This window comes from Engystomops pustulosus, chromosome 3, assembly GCF_040894005.1.
Source record: "Engystomops pustulosus chromosome 3, aEngPut4.maternal, whole genome shotgun sequence".
NCBI lineage: Eukaryota > Metazoa > Chordata > Amphibia > Anura > Leptodactylidae > Engystomops > Engystomops pustulosus.
In genome coordinates, this window is record NC_092413.1 from 198,934,505 (window position 1) to 198,950,748 (window position 16,244).

The 16,244-nt window shown below is 43.0% G+C and overlaps 1 protein-coding gene across 3 annotated transcripts in view; it reads right to left on the reverse strand.

Annotated features, from left to right (window-relative positions):
- Positions 1-11,710, reverse strand: part of ADAM17 (ADAM metallopeptidase domain 17) — a 36,541-nt gene extending 24,831 nt beyond the window's left edge. For 2 of the 3 annotated variants that reach the window (XM_072143559.1, XM_072143558.1), the window contains exons 1-4: positions 11,555-11,710; positions 9,128-9,413; positions 1,068-1,200; positions 311-444 (exon numbers count right to left, since the gene is read on the reverse strand). In XM_072143559.1, coding sequence (XP_071999660.1) covers positions 311-444; positions 1,068-1,200; positions 9,128-9,260 — 400 coding nt within the window. In that variant the 5' untranslated portion in view covers positions 9,261-9,413; positions 11,555-11,710. Of the gene's footprint in view, positions 1-310; positions 445-1,067; positions 1,201-1,459; positions 1,600-9,127; positions 9,414-11,554 lie in introns of those variants that run through there. The other variant, XM_072143560.1, reaches the window with a different exon arrangement.
- Positions 11,711-16,244: the final 4,534 nt, after the last annotated feature.

Below are 16,244 nucleotides of genomic sequence, written 5' to 3' on the forward strand. Positions count from 1 at the left end.
CAAGTGTCCCTGGTTTATCATGATGGAGTTTTAGGGTAGATTTAGGTAGAAAATCTATGGTCACTAATATTTAAGTAAATACAACTAAGTAACTTTGTGTTGTATCAGATAAAAGGCCTCTATCTCCACATATCTGAGAGGGTAACATCGCACTTCTACGCCAGTCAGGACCTCCTGATGTATCCGGGGAGGGGGTTTCATCATACACTGACGCACAAGGTGCTGTTGTATGATACATGCCCTCTGAAGTTTCTATCTCGCCCCAGTGTTTCACCTACAAATAGTAAATTTCATGTAAGTATTTACTCACCAACAACATGCCCAGTGAAGAAGTCGGAGCGCTTTACGTGATATTCTTTTTCTTTACCATTTCCATCCACTATTACGGCTTTTAGATTTTCAGAGAGATGATCGGCATCGGAGGTTAGGTACAATTTAAAATGTCTGAAAAAAAAAAAAAAAAAAAAAAAAAAACACAAAATGTGATGAATTAAATTTAATTACAAAAAAAAAAAAAAAAAAACACTCAACTTTATAATAATACATAAAAACGGCCATAGAGGGAAATACTCTAGGACTCATCTCCCAGTCCAGACCATACACTCCATTTCCTATCACTGTTACTGGATACAATGGGGGTCATTTACTAAGGGCCCGATTCGCGTTTTCCCGACGTGTTACCCGAATATTTCCGATTTGCGCCGATTGTACCTGAATTGCCCCGGGATTTTGGCGCACGCGATCGGATTGTGGCGCATCGGCGCTGGCATGCACGCGACGGAAATCGAGGGGGCGTGGCCGAACGAAAACCTGACGGATTCGGAAACACAGCCGCATTTAAGACAAAAAATGTGTAGCGAAAATTACACTTACCTTCACCAGGTATAGGCCGGTGAATTTCAGGGCATTCCAGCGCGCCTCCGGGGAACTTCAGCGCAGCAGCGCCACCTGGTGGACGGCGGAGGAACTACCTTAGTGAATCCCGGCCGGACCCGAATCCACCGCAGAGAACGCGCCGCTGGATCGCGAACGGACCGGGTAAGTAAATCTGCCCCAATGTATATTACCTGTCCAGGGCAGTGAAATCCACCATCCTCTCCACATGAGACTGCGGCTCCAGATCCCGCTTCCTGATGGAGTGCTGCTGGATGCCGGACAATGAGATAACATCATACTCTGACAACATGGAGTCCAGGTTTGCTGAAGAGAAAAAGTAATATTTTTTTTATACACAAAACTATTACACAGCGTGCAGAAGAGATCTACATTTATAATTACATGACTTTATCCATAAACTGGAATAGAAGACGCAGCATTTACTGTAGACTCAGGTGGTCAAATAGTTAACAATCTGGTCCTTAAAGGGAAACAGTCACCAGATTTTACCCCAATTAACTACCAGCCTCTTCAGGTAGCGGATGAAATGTCCTTTCTAGAAGTTCCCCATGTGAAATCTCACCTATAAAAAAAATTTTGCTGAGAAGAGAAGGGTCATATTTGCATGAGATGTGTCAAGTTTAGAGGCTGCAGGGCACATTTCAGACATCTCTACCTACAGTTCTATAGCACCCGGACACATGCATTTGGAGATACAGGCAGCTAAAGACATAAAAGAAAAAACACTATGATTAAAAGATTCTACATTCTTCTTTGCCTGAAACGCGTCAGCCAAGAACATGATGGAGGCACCCGTGCCTTTTAAATAACTAAATAAAAGATGATGTTTTAAGTCACTTAGTAGCCAAATACATAGTTGGGAATACGCCTTGCAGATAAAATCTAATTCTCACCTTTTTTATTAACCCCTTATTGGCCCTTTTTTGGTTTTTCATTACGCTTCGTACTATTACGCTTCGGGAAGGGGTTAAAGCGCAACTGTAAAGTTATAATGATTTTTATCAAATTATCATATGTGATCTCCCCTTTAAGAACAAACAGAACAATGCCCATATTATGTTACTTGCCCTTTCTTTTCAAAGTTATGGCATTTTCTGTTCTGAATGTGTTTAACATAAATTTCTCTCACCAGAGGTGAAGTGGGCGGAAACTAACCTCTTTCTGTATCTGCCCTGAAGCTGAGTCCATTTGACTTTGCCCACAGATCCCATGATGCCTTGTGTTCTCTCACAAAGTAATTTAGCATCAAATCCAGTGAGATATCCACATGTAAATCCACTGAAGCTCCCATCATATGGAGGAGCAGGGAACATGTAATAATTGGAAGAAATAATATGTAAAACAGTTAAATGAATGTATAGTCTGTGATGCGTGAACACTAAGGGTTAGCTTCTCTGCGTGGTGAAAAGTAGAAGGTGGGGGAAGGAGCAGCAGGAGGTGAAGAGAGAGACAGATAAAGTTCTGTAGAATCATAGACTGGGATGGAGGGACTGACAGGGAACAGGGGAGATCTTGTCCCTCACTAATCTGTGCAGGAGATATATGCATCCACAGCTCTGAACACATTCAGCTACTCTGTCACATGACCTCCTCCTCTGTGAGCAAAGAGCCCCTCCCCTCCTGTGAGACTTCAGCGCTGAAATAATCTGAGGGGTATAGCAAAGAAACTACTGGATATACCTAATAAAAGATAATAGGCAAAGTTGTTCTACATCCCAAGAGCTGTTGATTTGTGGAAAACAAAAAAAACTTTACAGTTCTTTAACTTTCTGCATTTGGGGTCACAGAATCACAAGCCTGAAGTGATCTGAAAGATGAGGGTTTTATAGTTATTATTCTAGGTGCTAAAGAAAATAGTAGCTTCTCAAGCATCTAAAAGTGACTGATCTCAAGCAAATTTTACAGAACTTTGGAGGAGATTTTTTTTTTATAGGAAAATGAGTAAGATATCACATAAAAGAGTCAATTCTAGAAAGGACATGTCATCCCTTACCTGAAAGGACTGGAGGATAAATGGGCTTAAGTCTTGTGATAGGTTCCCTTTAAATTATAACAAGGGCATCTGCATCTTATAAAGAAACGTTAAAAGACTTAGTGATCCTGATAAAGCCACGCTTTAGTGCAATGTTCCCTTCTATATTTTACTCTTGAAACATTTCATAAATCAATAGTAGAAAGCGACTGCAAGAAATGTTGCAATATATGTAATATGTTTTATATCAAATACTCCCTTCCACTTATTCGGGCACTTGTATTACGGTAGTCCCTCCTTCCCTTCAGAAATCTTTGCTGAATTCCATCTTACGAGCTACAAGACAGACAGAAGCTCACAGAGGTGTCAGATTACATGGAAGTCTATGGAGAGGGGAGGAGTATTGGTGAGTCACAGCAGCTAGGTCTCCCCTCACCAGCACGGAGAAGAATGTAAAACTAAAAGATACAGATGGCGGAGATGAAAGCTGCTGGTAAATCACATAATGACCAGAAACACTTCCTCATGTTCACCAGGTACACTACAGATTTGTGTAAAGTTTCTCGAAAAGTTATGTATGCATTAACAACAAGACCTCACAAAAGGCCTAAATGTGAACCCTGGCCTCAGATCCCCACGGGGATACCCCAAGCATGTATGGGATATTACAGTGGGTTGTCTCGGTGGGGATCTTCTAGTTTGGAAGTCTTGGCAGAAAACAGTGGAAGTGATCCATAACGCTAGGGGAAATTTGTGTGCTAGGAGAACGCCGATTCCGGTGGCAGCGATACAATGTTTGAAAAAGGGAAAATATTCTTCCTTTAACGCTCTGCCAGAAGCTTCACTTGTACATGGACTCCAATCAATCACCTCACACTCCCCAGGACGTCTGCCAAGATTTCCTTTCAGTCGGCCACTCGAGCTCTCATGCCTTCTGTCAGTGGAAGAGGTTCCCGTTTCCTGCACTAAGAGTTATGGCTCCCGCTAGAACCACCAAAACGCCTGGAAGAAAAGCGATCCCTCAGCTGGTTAAATATACAGAGCGCACGCTCTCCCCGAGGGCTCATTACTTCCCGCGCTTCACGCTAACCACAATATGCAGTAAACGATAACTCCGTCCTCGTGTAACAGAATCGGCACTTCCTATGTAAGTGTTCTAAATGGAGTCATTCCCGCTATAGGAAGTTACTGCATGTCGCGCCTACACATACAGTATTTTTCGGACTATAAGGCGCACCGGAGTATAAGGCACACCATCAGTAAATGCCTGCTAAAATGACTAGGTTCATATATAAGGCGCAATGGACTATAAGCGCACCTCTGATATCTGAGAAAAATCAAAGGATTTTTTGTGCGCCTTTTAGTCTTATAGAGAATTATATGCTTAGTTGCCATTGAAGCTTCAAGACACCTTATGTATGGAGGGACTAGTCTCAAGCATTGGTCCGGTGGGATACTGAGCCATTGTTCCACACAAACATTCTTCATACCCTAAAGGTACGACCGTGACCGGGCCTGGAGATGCAAGGGGCCCACAGCCAGATGTCTGCGTTCTGCACGTTTTTACAGGACAAGGTAATGCCGCTAATGCCCTTTATCCTTTTTGTGTTTCAGTTTTTGCTCCTCTCCATTCAAAAGCCATGACATTTTTTGATTGAGAAAGATATGTAGCAAACACTCACTGGCTATGGAGAGGGCTCAGCCGGTGAGCCCTCTTCAATCACCCGCAGGGGTTAATGTATTCCTAAAACCTTGCTAGATCCTAGAGTCATGCTCCACCCTTCAGGCCTGGCACAAGTTGTAATGCAGGGTGCGCTCAAATGTTCGGGCTTTCAGATGCAGTTTTCAATGTCCAAACCAGGAGTGGAGTGAGAAAAAGAGGTGGAGCAGCAGCTCTCAATAATATCTTCTCTGTTCTCACCCTTGATCCACTTTCCATTTTCTCGTGTGCTCATATTTTTAGGCTTTCACTGTGCGCTCCAAATAACACCTCTACTTTATTCTTTGGGTCGGTAATGTCGTGGGGGAAACCAAATTTATACAGGATTTTATAATATTTTCATACATTTTAAAAAAAATGAAAACCTTGTGTATTAAAAATATATACAAATAGTTTTCCAATCTTCTGGCGCCAATACCTTTTTCACACTGGTGTACAGAGCTGTATGACATGTAATTTTTTTGCGTGAGGAACTGACATTTTGGGGACTGTACGACCTTATGATCACCGTTTATTACATTTTTTATGTTGTAAAAAGCAAAAAAGGGTCGTTTCGGACATTTGAGTGCCATTTTCCATTACAGGGTTAAACACAGAGTATATGACTGTCATTATATTTTGATAGATCGGACATTTTTGGAAGTGGCGTTACCTAATGTGCTTATAAATTTTTGGGTTTATTTTTATATCAGAGACAATTTCAGTTTCTGGTGGCAATCAAAAGGTTAATACCCATGATTGTGTCACTGGTGGGTGTTTGCTGCATATTACACCTTGTACGGAGAGGGAGTCCTCTCCATACAGCCGCAATATTCTATTAGTTTAGCACATGTTCCTGTTGGCAGGCCTGGGAAAGCCATCTGCAAGTTTTGATGAAAAAGTAGCAAAATACACTAAAGACCTTAAGAGAGACGAATAGAAGAAGCAAAACTCCTAAGAGCGCGTTCACATGTTCCGATTTTCAGAAGCTGTTTTTGATGTCCAAACCAGTGAAAACAGAGTAGCAGCAACTCTCAATGATTAGTCCTCACCCATTACGATCAACAACTTTTTTTGGCTTCAAAAACGGCATCTGAAAAACTTCAGTGTGAACGCACCCCAAGACACAGATGACTAGCAGAACAAGAAAAATAAAAAAGCAGGAGCACAAAGCCAAAACAAAGTCACACCTGCCCCTATGCTTTCTTCTAAGAAACAGTATCGCCTCCATCAGATCCTCCTTCATAGATGACCTCAAATCTGACCCAATTATTTGAAGGCTAGAGAACAGGCTCTCCACACTGACTTGGGTTGGGGCAATGCAGTAACCACACGAGCAACATCTCTAACAATTTCTGGATATAGAGGAATTGCCTCATGAACAGTCATTTTTTGGAAAAATGTTGAACTTTCGATGTGAGGCTTTTCTCCAGGAACTACTTACTGAGTGTTTCACATGATAACGCTGCACAGTCTAGCAGTGCTAGATAACATGACGGCTTGGCTTCTATACCTATAGTACTTCTCTATGTGTGTGTTTCTGTATTTTGGAATATGAGATGTTAGAAAACAGTTTTCCCTCATATTCTATGTATAGTGTATAGAATGCATCAGAGTGGCTAAATAACTTAAGAGGACAATCCTTCCTTATGCACAATCTTAGTGAATCGTCGGACAATGCACTTTTTGCGAACTCCACGACCGGGTAAGTGAATGAGTCTGAATCGGTCCATTTTATTATGGTCGCGAGTTTTAAAATGAAATGCTAACAATTTAAGGAGGTTACAATTTTTTATTTGATATGAGTAAATGTTATTTTCCGACTTCTTAATGCTACTTGATATACAGGCGGTCCCCTACTTAAGAACACTCGACTTACATACGACCCCTAGTTACAAACGGACCTCTGGATGTCGGTAATTTATTGTACTTTAGTCCCAGGCTATAATAATCAGATGTAACAGTTATCACTGGTGTCTGTGATGAAGCTTTAGTGTTAATCCTGAGGGCGCGTTCACACGTTGCGTTTTGACCTGCGTTTTCATTGCGTTTGAAACGCATATACAACAGCTGAGGAGAGGTGATTTGCCCAATTACATCACTGTTAACGTTTCCGTTTACAAAACGCATCGTTTTTTACGGTAATGTAATTAGGCAAATCACCTCTCCTCAGCTGTTGTATATGCGTTTCAAACGCAATGAAAACGCAACGTGTGAACGCGCCCTGATTCTTATGACGACCCAACATTTTTAAAATCCAATTGTCACAGAGACCAAAAAAATTCTGTCTGGGATTACAATGATAAAATATACAGTTCTGACTTACAGACAAATTCAACTTAAGAACAAACCTACAGACCCTATCTTGTATGTAACCCGGGGACTGCCTGTATATATATTATGCTTCGTAGAGTGTTAAAAAAAAAAAAAAAGAAGAAGAGGGCTCACAGATGAGTTCTTTTCATAGAGAAATAGGGTTTGCTGCATATTGCAGCAACCACGCCCCACAAGCACCGATCGGGGGTGTTAACCCTTTGAAACAGTCAAAAGACTGTGAAAATGGACGCTGCAATCTTTGTTTTGATCGTTGCTCCCCATGAGGTCGTCGGGGAGCGTCAATCTGTCGCCATGACAGCCTCAGGTCTTTACAAGACCCGAGGCTGTCTCGTTTCAGCAGATCTATAGCAATGTTAAAAAAAATATTACAACATTATAAAACCTATAGTTAAAATCTTCCTCCTTCCCCTAATATTAAAATAAACAAGTAAAATTATAAAAAGATAAACTGTGTCCCAAAATATAAATAACTGTTATTCCCAGTGTTGTGCCCCAAAACAGAAAATAGCACCCAAATGTCTGAAACGCCACTTTTTTTTGCCATTTTGCAACATATAAATGTATAAATGTAACAAAAAGGGATCAAAAGGTCGTACGGTCTTCAATTTGGTAGCAATGAAAAAGTCAGCTCATCTTGTAAAAAATGACACCTTAGACCAAAAGTATGAAGTAGTGCCAGAAGATGGGGAAACTATTTTTTTTTCATCCCCAAGGTTTTCATTTAAAAAAAAAAAAGTATTAAAACACAATAAGGCTACATTCACACAATGCATGTGAATACATCTGCATACATCGGCACCAGGGAGAGGAGGAAGGGATGAGCGCTGCTCACGCCCGCCCCTCTCCATAGCGATATATGGCACGGGCTGAATCACGGGGAAAGATAGGACACATGTGCTGCACTGTACCGCTCCCGTAGGGGTCCGAGAGCCCGTTGCCGTGTATGGGGGACGTATATATAAGCCGGAGATATATAAGTCCCCCATACATTTGTGTGAATGTAGCCTAAGCCTGGGTTTATATGACATTTTTTGTATAGGCTAAGCATATAGGTCGGAAAAGAACCCAATGTATAGAGTTAGGCCCCTTTTACACTTGCGTTTTTCACGCGCTTTTTCTGTGCGTGCTTTTGACGCGCAGAACTTGCATTGCACTCTGACCCATTGTAATCAATGGATCTTTCCAGATTTTTTTTCACACACACGCACGTGCGTTTTTTTAAACGCGCGTTTAAATCTCGACATGCTCTACTTTTGCAAGTCACGCGCGTGAAAAACGCACCATACAAGTCTATGGAGATGCATCAAAACCGCAATGCAATGCAAGTGCAATGCGTTTTTCACGCAGCAATTGCCATAGAAAAGATAGAGCTCAGTCCTGAGTCCATTTCACACGCATTTTCTGAGCGTGAAAAATGCATTGAAATTGCACTGAAAACGCGCATGAAAAACTGAGACACTGAACAAACTCTGACGTGATCTGCAACACAAGTGTGAAAGGGGCCTTAGCGTATACATTGACAAATAGCGGCAGACGGAGACACAGTTGTTGCAGCAATCTACGTCTTTTCATCCTGCAGCCTCCGCTTGAGCGACGTATACGCTTAGTGGCTATGGGGAGCAGATGCAGCGTATTGCATCTCTCCTCGCAGCCCATCTGAGCGCATACGTCACTCAGCAGGAGGGAGGATCCGGTGATGTCGTTGTTCATATTAGAACAGTGACATCACTGGGGAAACACCAGTTCAGGGGGGATGGCCGGTTCCTGGAATCCTCCTGACATGTCCTTACAACATATGGCAAAAAACTCAGCCTAAAACCTGTATACATTTAGTATTCCTGTGATCGTACCAACCCAAAGAATAAAATAGAGGTGTTATTTGGAGTGCAATGTGAAAGCCGTAAAAACCAAGACCACAAGAAAATGGCGCAAATGCATTTTTTCACCGATTTTTACTGCATTTGGAATTTATTTTCCAACTTCCCAGTACACGACATAGAATAATAAATACCGTCACTATGAAGTGCAAAAACAAGCCCTCACACAGCTCTGTACATGGAAAAATGAAAAAAAAAATGTCTGTACTGTTCATAATGGAAACCGGGGAACTTTTTTGCCATTATTACAATTGGTGGAAACTATCAATCTAGTTGTGTATTCTACTATGTTGAGGGGGTGGGTATTAGAGACACATATGTGACATATTACCAGTCTCTTCTTACCGTGCTTTCCAGAACTGTCCCGCTGATGCCTTCCCGGTACCCGTTCTCCATACAATAGTCCGGGCGATAACAAAAGTAATAGGGAGAGCACCAGAACGAAGATGATGGGACTGTAATGTCCGCTAGAAGCCATCTTGTATCCTAACCAAGTTGTATCCTAAAGGTTAAAGCTCCAAATAGTCAAAGTACAACTGGTCCATTCACCATCAGCATTTGCCGGGGAGTAATCCACATGACTAGCGAGTTGTTATGGTCATACAATGCTTCTATATACCACCATAGTCACCTGGAGGGAGACAAGACACAGAGAGGTAAGTCCTGGAATGATGAGGTCAGTGGGGAGAGCCTGAACATTTGTCATACCTGCTGAGTACTTGTAGAACGCAGATGAATTTACAAGTTTAACCCCATCGATGGCTACAACGTGTTCCCTTATAGCCGTGGTTCTCAACCTTTCTAATGCTGTGACCCCGCAATACAGTTCCTCATGCTGTGGTGACCCCAAACCATGCAACTCGCAGTAAAAACACAGTAAAATTGCGGCTCCGATGGCTTTAGGCGACCCCCGGTTTTGGTCGTTCTACCCCCATTGGGGTCCCGACCCACAGGTTGAGAACCACTGCCTTATAGGCACTAGAACTGGTTTATATGAAATACTTAAGAATCAAAGTTTTGCTGCTATTCTGCTACAAAACGGGGTCAAAACTGTAATAGAAAAATCCATTCCAGGCATAAAGGGGTGGAAGCTAGTGTTATCATTATACCCTAACCATAGGGGAGGGGTTACAATCAAATTGGTAGGGGTCAGAGATAAGTGAACCGGACGTATTATCAGATTGGCCGCCTAACAGCCAATCCGGTAAATTGAAAACACTACCAACTAGCCCTGGCTATGATAAGTGGGAACGTTGGCTCCGCTCATCTCTAGTAAGGTGCGAATGTTGGGGCCTCCACTGATCCGGAAAACGGGAGGCTTGTACTTACTCATGGGTAGAGCAGCAGAATTTAAAGTTCTTGAAGTTCTATTCAATACTAAGGCAGTATCCGAAATTGTTGAATACGGCGCTCAGCTAACACTGGCACTATGCTTCCCTGTCTATGAGATACTCGGGTGCTGTGCTCAGCAATGTTCTTATAGTATTGAATGGAGCAGCAGGACACATGCTCCGCCCATTAGTGAGAACTGGACCTATTCCTGTTATCGGTGAGGGTCACAGCAGTCGCCACCTCACTTGTTTATACTGCCTGTATATAAATGTGTGCGATTGTATAAACGTGTGAGTGTACACTTATGTATATTTTTGGTAAGGGTATAGGGGACCCCCATTCAGAAGTCAGATATGGGGCCCAGGCTCTCCTTGTTACGTCCATAATGAAGGGGGTCTGTGTACATATACATATATATATATATCAAAATTAAAGAATAATCCAAGCACTCCTTGGGAAAATATATAATGGCAATCGAATAGTTTATTTACAAATAAATATTTATTTACTTGTAAATAAACTATTCACTTGGCATTATATATTCCAAAGGAGTGCTTGGATTATTCTTTAATTTTGAAGTATTTTACCTAGCACCCATGAATTTCGAGGTGCAACCGCACATATCTATATATCTATCTATCTATATTAGGCTGGACATAAACCTAGCAGCCAACACAACACATAAGAATAACCAAACTATCCCTATTGTAGGCTTCATCATCACGGGCCGCACACAGTTGTCTTTTTGGAGACTTAAATTTTGGCCAGCCCCTTATCTCCATAACCTGTCAGGGAAGATGAGGGGTCAGCAGTAGGACAGCTCTCCACCTACTACCATCAGACACATGCATGCTCGGATTAGGCAAGTTTGGGAATTTTTTTTAACCCATTCCATCCTGGAAAGCAGAAGTCATGGGGTGACTGGGAAACCCCAAATGAAATGAGCAGAAGTGTCCCAAAAATCGAATCTAATGAATGTGCGTCCCCTGGCACTACAGGCGATGCAGACGAAGGGACCTCCTAACAGGACACCCATATGCACCCAGACTTTGCTTTTTTTTGCAATATCCTTGTATTTTTCCCTATAAATTGTAAATTATTTCTTAAAGCGGCGACATCAAAACAGTTAACCCGTAAAAGTTGTAATAATCCTAAAACCATCATGTGACTTCTAGGGGAAATAAGATGAAGTTTAGAGAGAGGAAAACGAAAACGCACAAAAGTCTCGACTTACGACTCACATCAAGTGACCGGACTAATATATATATATATATATAGGTATATATGATGTATACAGGGTACAGCACAACACTAAGAGGAAATGGGAAGGTTCACAAAATAGAGGAAGGGCAGCTAAAGGGTTAACAGCGCTGGAGAAGCGCAACCAAGACGGTCACGTCGTACAAAGCAGGTGATAGAGGAGGATGATCCATGACGTACCTGATCGTTGTGAATGTGGAGGAGACAGCGCACGGATACACACAATTCACACCGAAGAATGAAGCACAGTCCAGCAACAAGTCTCTTCCTACACACAAACCCGGAACTCCTTTCTTACAGGATATCCTTGCGCTCGTGTGACTACGCTCCCGGAGGATGTGATCAGACTAGCGTACGGTACGTCATTAGCGTACGTCGTTTACGTAAGGAGCGCGGGGAAAATACTGGGCGACTCCCTGCTCCGCTGCCGCATGTGCGAGTCTCAGCATGTGTCCCTGGGTATCATGTGGTGAAGGGATTTTTTTTATCTCTAGCTTGTCATTACTAGATGAAACCTGGGGGAGAAAAAACAAATGAAGTGGGAAAAAAAAACGCCAAAAAAAAATTTGCGCCAATTTGCAAACTGCATTTTTACGACTTTTCTTTTTGGGGGGGTCACATGACACCTCAACGTTATTCTTTGAGTCAATGTGATCACAGATATACAACATTTATATTGTTTAAGTTTTATTATGTCAATTATGTAATTTTTTTAAAAAATTTAAATATATTGAGAATTCTGTTTCTGCCTAAAGAATTATATATTTGGGGTGGGGGGGTTTCCTAAAGGATTATATAAGTGTGAGGGGGCCCTACCTAGAAGATTATATATGTGAAGGGGGTCCCTGCCTAAATCATTATATACCGGAGGGAGGGGGCTTGCCTAAAGGATTATATATGTAAGGGGGGCTACCTAAAGCCTTATATATGTGAGGGGGGGACCCTGCTTAAAGAATTATATATTGGGGGGGCTTGTCTAAAGAATTATATATGTTAGGGGGAATTATATATGTTAAAAAATTTATATGTAGGGGATGTTCTTGTATTTTGCCGTACTTCGACCTATGTTCATACAATTTCTATGTGCATCCCTCTTGACTATATGTATATGTTTTACTTTTGTTTGTAATTCTGTTTAATAAAAGCTCATTAATGATAAAAAAAAATTAGATATGTGAGGGGGGACCCTACCTAAAGAATTATAAGGGGGGTGTGGGGGTCCTAAAGGATTATATATGTGAGGGGGGACCCTGCTTAAAGAAAACCTACTATTTGGTTATTCCCTGGGCTGAGTGGTGTTGATGATAAAACAGATATAACATTATGATAATGAAGGTCTCTCCCTTCTATGGCTCCTTCAGTGCTTGGTTCTAGGCTTCTCCTAGCACATGAGTTTTTCTCTGCAGGAGAGGATCATGCAATCACTTTTCCACTCTTCACCCTGCCAGACAGAATAATCAATTGCTGCACCATCCCCCAGTTGCTGTGTATGAGTGATCCAGTTCAGGTTGATTACTCGTGCTTGACTAACCTCCATTTGTAATTCCAAGCTCCCATGTGTGATGTGTTGATCGAGACAGCCATGCGGATCCAGCTTTCCAAAGATCCTGAATGTTATAATTGTTTTTGGTGGTATGACAAGTATATATCATATATGAGAGGGGAGGGGTGGGGTCACAGTGAGGTCAGTTGTGGTATGACGAGTAAATATAAGTGGGGGAACAGGGTGGTCAGTTGTGGTGTGCGGGGCATAGTGTATTTAGTTGTGTGAGGGGTATGTTTCATATATGTGAGGGGCTCAGTATGGTCAGTTGTAGTGTGAGGGGTATATATGATATATATGGGATGCTCAGTGTGGTCAGTATTGGTATGACGAGTACATATGATATATATGTGGGTACAGTGGTCAGTTGTGGTGTGAGGGGTATACCGTATATACTCGTGTATAAGCCGAGTTTTTCAGCACAAAAATGTGCTTTAACATCGCGTTGGGCGCCGCCGTTGTTCTCCTCCCGTGCGGCGCCTAGTATGACGTCAGCGGCGCGTCATACTAGGCACCGCACGGGAGAGAACAGTTGCGGCGCCCAATGCAATGTTAAAGAAGACAGAAGACGGGCGCAAAAGCAAGAAGAGGAGCTGGGAAGCCAGAAGAGGAGCCGCGATGACATCGGGGGAGCAGCGCTGCGCATCGGGGCCACCGGAGGGTGAGTATATAAGTTTTTTCTTTTTTATTCTGGGCTGACTGTATACTACTGGGGGGACACTGTATACTACTGGGGGCATGCTGTATACTACTGGGGGCATGCTGTATACTGCTGGGGACAGGCTGGAGTGGCTGTATACTACTGGGGGCAGGCTGGGGTGGCTGTATACTACTGGGGGCAGGCTGGGGTGGCTGTATACTACTGGGGGCAGGCTGGGGTGGCTGTATACTACTGGGGGCAGGCTGGGGTGGCTGTATACTACTGGGGGGTGGCTGTATATTACTGGGGGCTGGCTGGGGTGGCTCTATACTACTGGGGGCAGGCTGGGGTGGCTGTATACTACTGGGGGCAGGCTGTATACTACTGGGGGCAGGCTGTATACTACTGGGGGCAAGCTGTATATTATAGGGGGCTGGCTGGCTATATACTTGGCTGGGTCTGTGACCAATGCATTTCCCACCCTCGGCTTATACTCGAGTCAATAGGTTTCCCCAGTTTTTGGTGGTAAAATTAGGGGTCTCGGCTTATACTCGGGTCGGCTTATACTCGAGTATATACGGTATATGATATAAGTGGAGGTACAGTGTGGTCAGTTGTGGTGTGAGGGTATGTATGATATATGTGGGAGTACAGTGTGGTCAGTTGTGGTGTGAGTGGTATATATGATATATGTGGGGGGTACAGTGTGATCAGTTGTGGTGTGAGGGATATATATGATATATGTGGGTACAGTGTGGTCAGTTGTGGTGTGAGTGGTATATATGATATATGTGGGGGGTACAGTGTGGTCAGTTGTGGTGTGAGGGGTATATATGATATATGGGGGGCTCAGGGTGGTCAGTTGTGGTTTGACAAGTACATATGATACATATAGGGTCACAGTGTGGTCAGTTATGGTGTGATGGTATATATGATATATGGGGACTCAGTGTGGTCAGTAATGGTATGAAGAGTACATATGATATATATTGGGGCACAGTGTGGTCAGTTGTGGTGTGAGGGGTATATATATGTGGGGGTATAGTGTGTTCAGGTGAGGGGTATATATGTGGGGGCACAGTGGTCAGTTGTGGTGTGAGGGATATATATGATGTATGTGGGTACAGTGTGGTCAGTTGTGGTGTGAGGGGTATATATGATATATGTGGAGGCACAGTGTGGTCAGTTGTTGTGTGAGGGGTATATATGATATATGTGGGGGTACAGTGTGGTCAGTTGTGGTGTGAGTGGTATATATGATATATGTGGGGGCACAGTGTGGTCAGTTGTAGTGTGAGGGGTATATATGACATATATGTGGGAGCACAGTGTGGTCGTTTATGGTGTGAGGGGTATATATGAAATATGTGGGGGCACAGTGTGGTCAGTTGTGGTGTGAGGGGTATATATGATATATGTGGGGGTACAGTGTGATCAGTTGTGGTGTGAGGGGTATATATGATATATGTGGGGGTACAGTGTGGTCAGTTGTGGTGTGAGGGGTATATATGATATATGTGGAGGGCACAGTGTGGTCAGTTGTGGTGTGAGGGGTATATATGATATATGTGGGGGGTACAGGGTGGTCAGTTGTGGTGTGAGGGGTATATATGATATATGTGGAGGCACAGTGTGGTCAGTTGTGGTGTGATGGGTATATATGATATATGTGGGGGGTACAGTGTGGTCAGTTGTGGTGTGAGGGGTATATATGATATATGGGGGGGTACAGTGTGGTCAGTTGTGGTGTGAGTGGTATGTATGATATATGTGGGGGGTACAGTGTGGTCAGTTGTTGTGTGAGGGGTATATATGATATATGTGGGTACAGTGTGGTCAGTTGTGGTGTGAGTGGTATATATGATATATGTGGGGGGTACAGTGTGGTCAGTTGTGGTGTGAGGGGTATATATGATATATGGGGGGCTCAGGGTGGTCAGTTGTGGTTTGACAAGTACATATGATACATATGGGGTCACAGTGTGGTCAGTTATGGTGTGATGGTATATATGATATATGGGGGCTCAGTGTGGTCAGTAATGGTATGACGAGTACATATGATATATATTGGGGCACAGTGTGGTCAGTTGTGGTGTGAGGGGTATATATATGTGGGGGTATAGTGTGTTCAGGTGAGGGGTATATATGTGGGGGCACAGTGGTCAGTTGTGGTGTGAGGGGTATATATGATATATGTGGAGGGCACAGTGTGGTCAGTTGTGGTGTGAGGGGTATATATGATATATGTGGGGGCACAGTGTGGTCAGTTGTGGTGTGAGTGGTATATATGATATATGTGGGGGGTACAGTGTGGTCAGTTGTGGTGTGAGGGGTATATATGATATATGGGGGGGTATAGTGTGGTCAGTTGTGGTGTGAGTGGTATATATGATATATGTGGGGGGTACAGTGTGGTCAGTTGTTGTGTGAGGGGTATATATGATATATGTGGGGGCACAGTGTGGTCAGTTGTTGTGTGAGGGGTATATATGATATATGGGGGGTACAGTGTGGTTAGTTGTGGTGTGAGTAGTATATATGATATATGTGGGGGCACAGTGTGGTCAGTTGTGGTGTGAGGGGTATATATGATATATGTGGGGGCACAGTGTGGTCAGTTTTGGTGTGAGTGGTATATATGATATATGTGGGGGTACAGTGTGGTCAGTTGTGGTGTGAGTGGTATA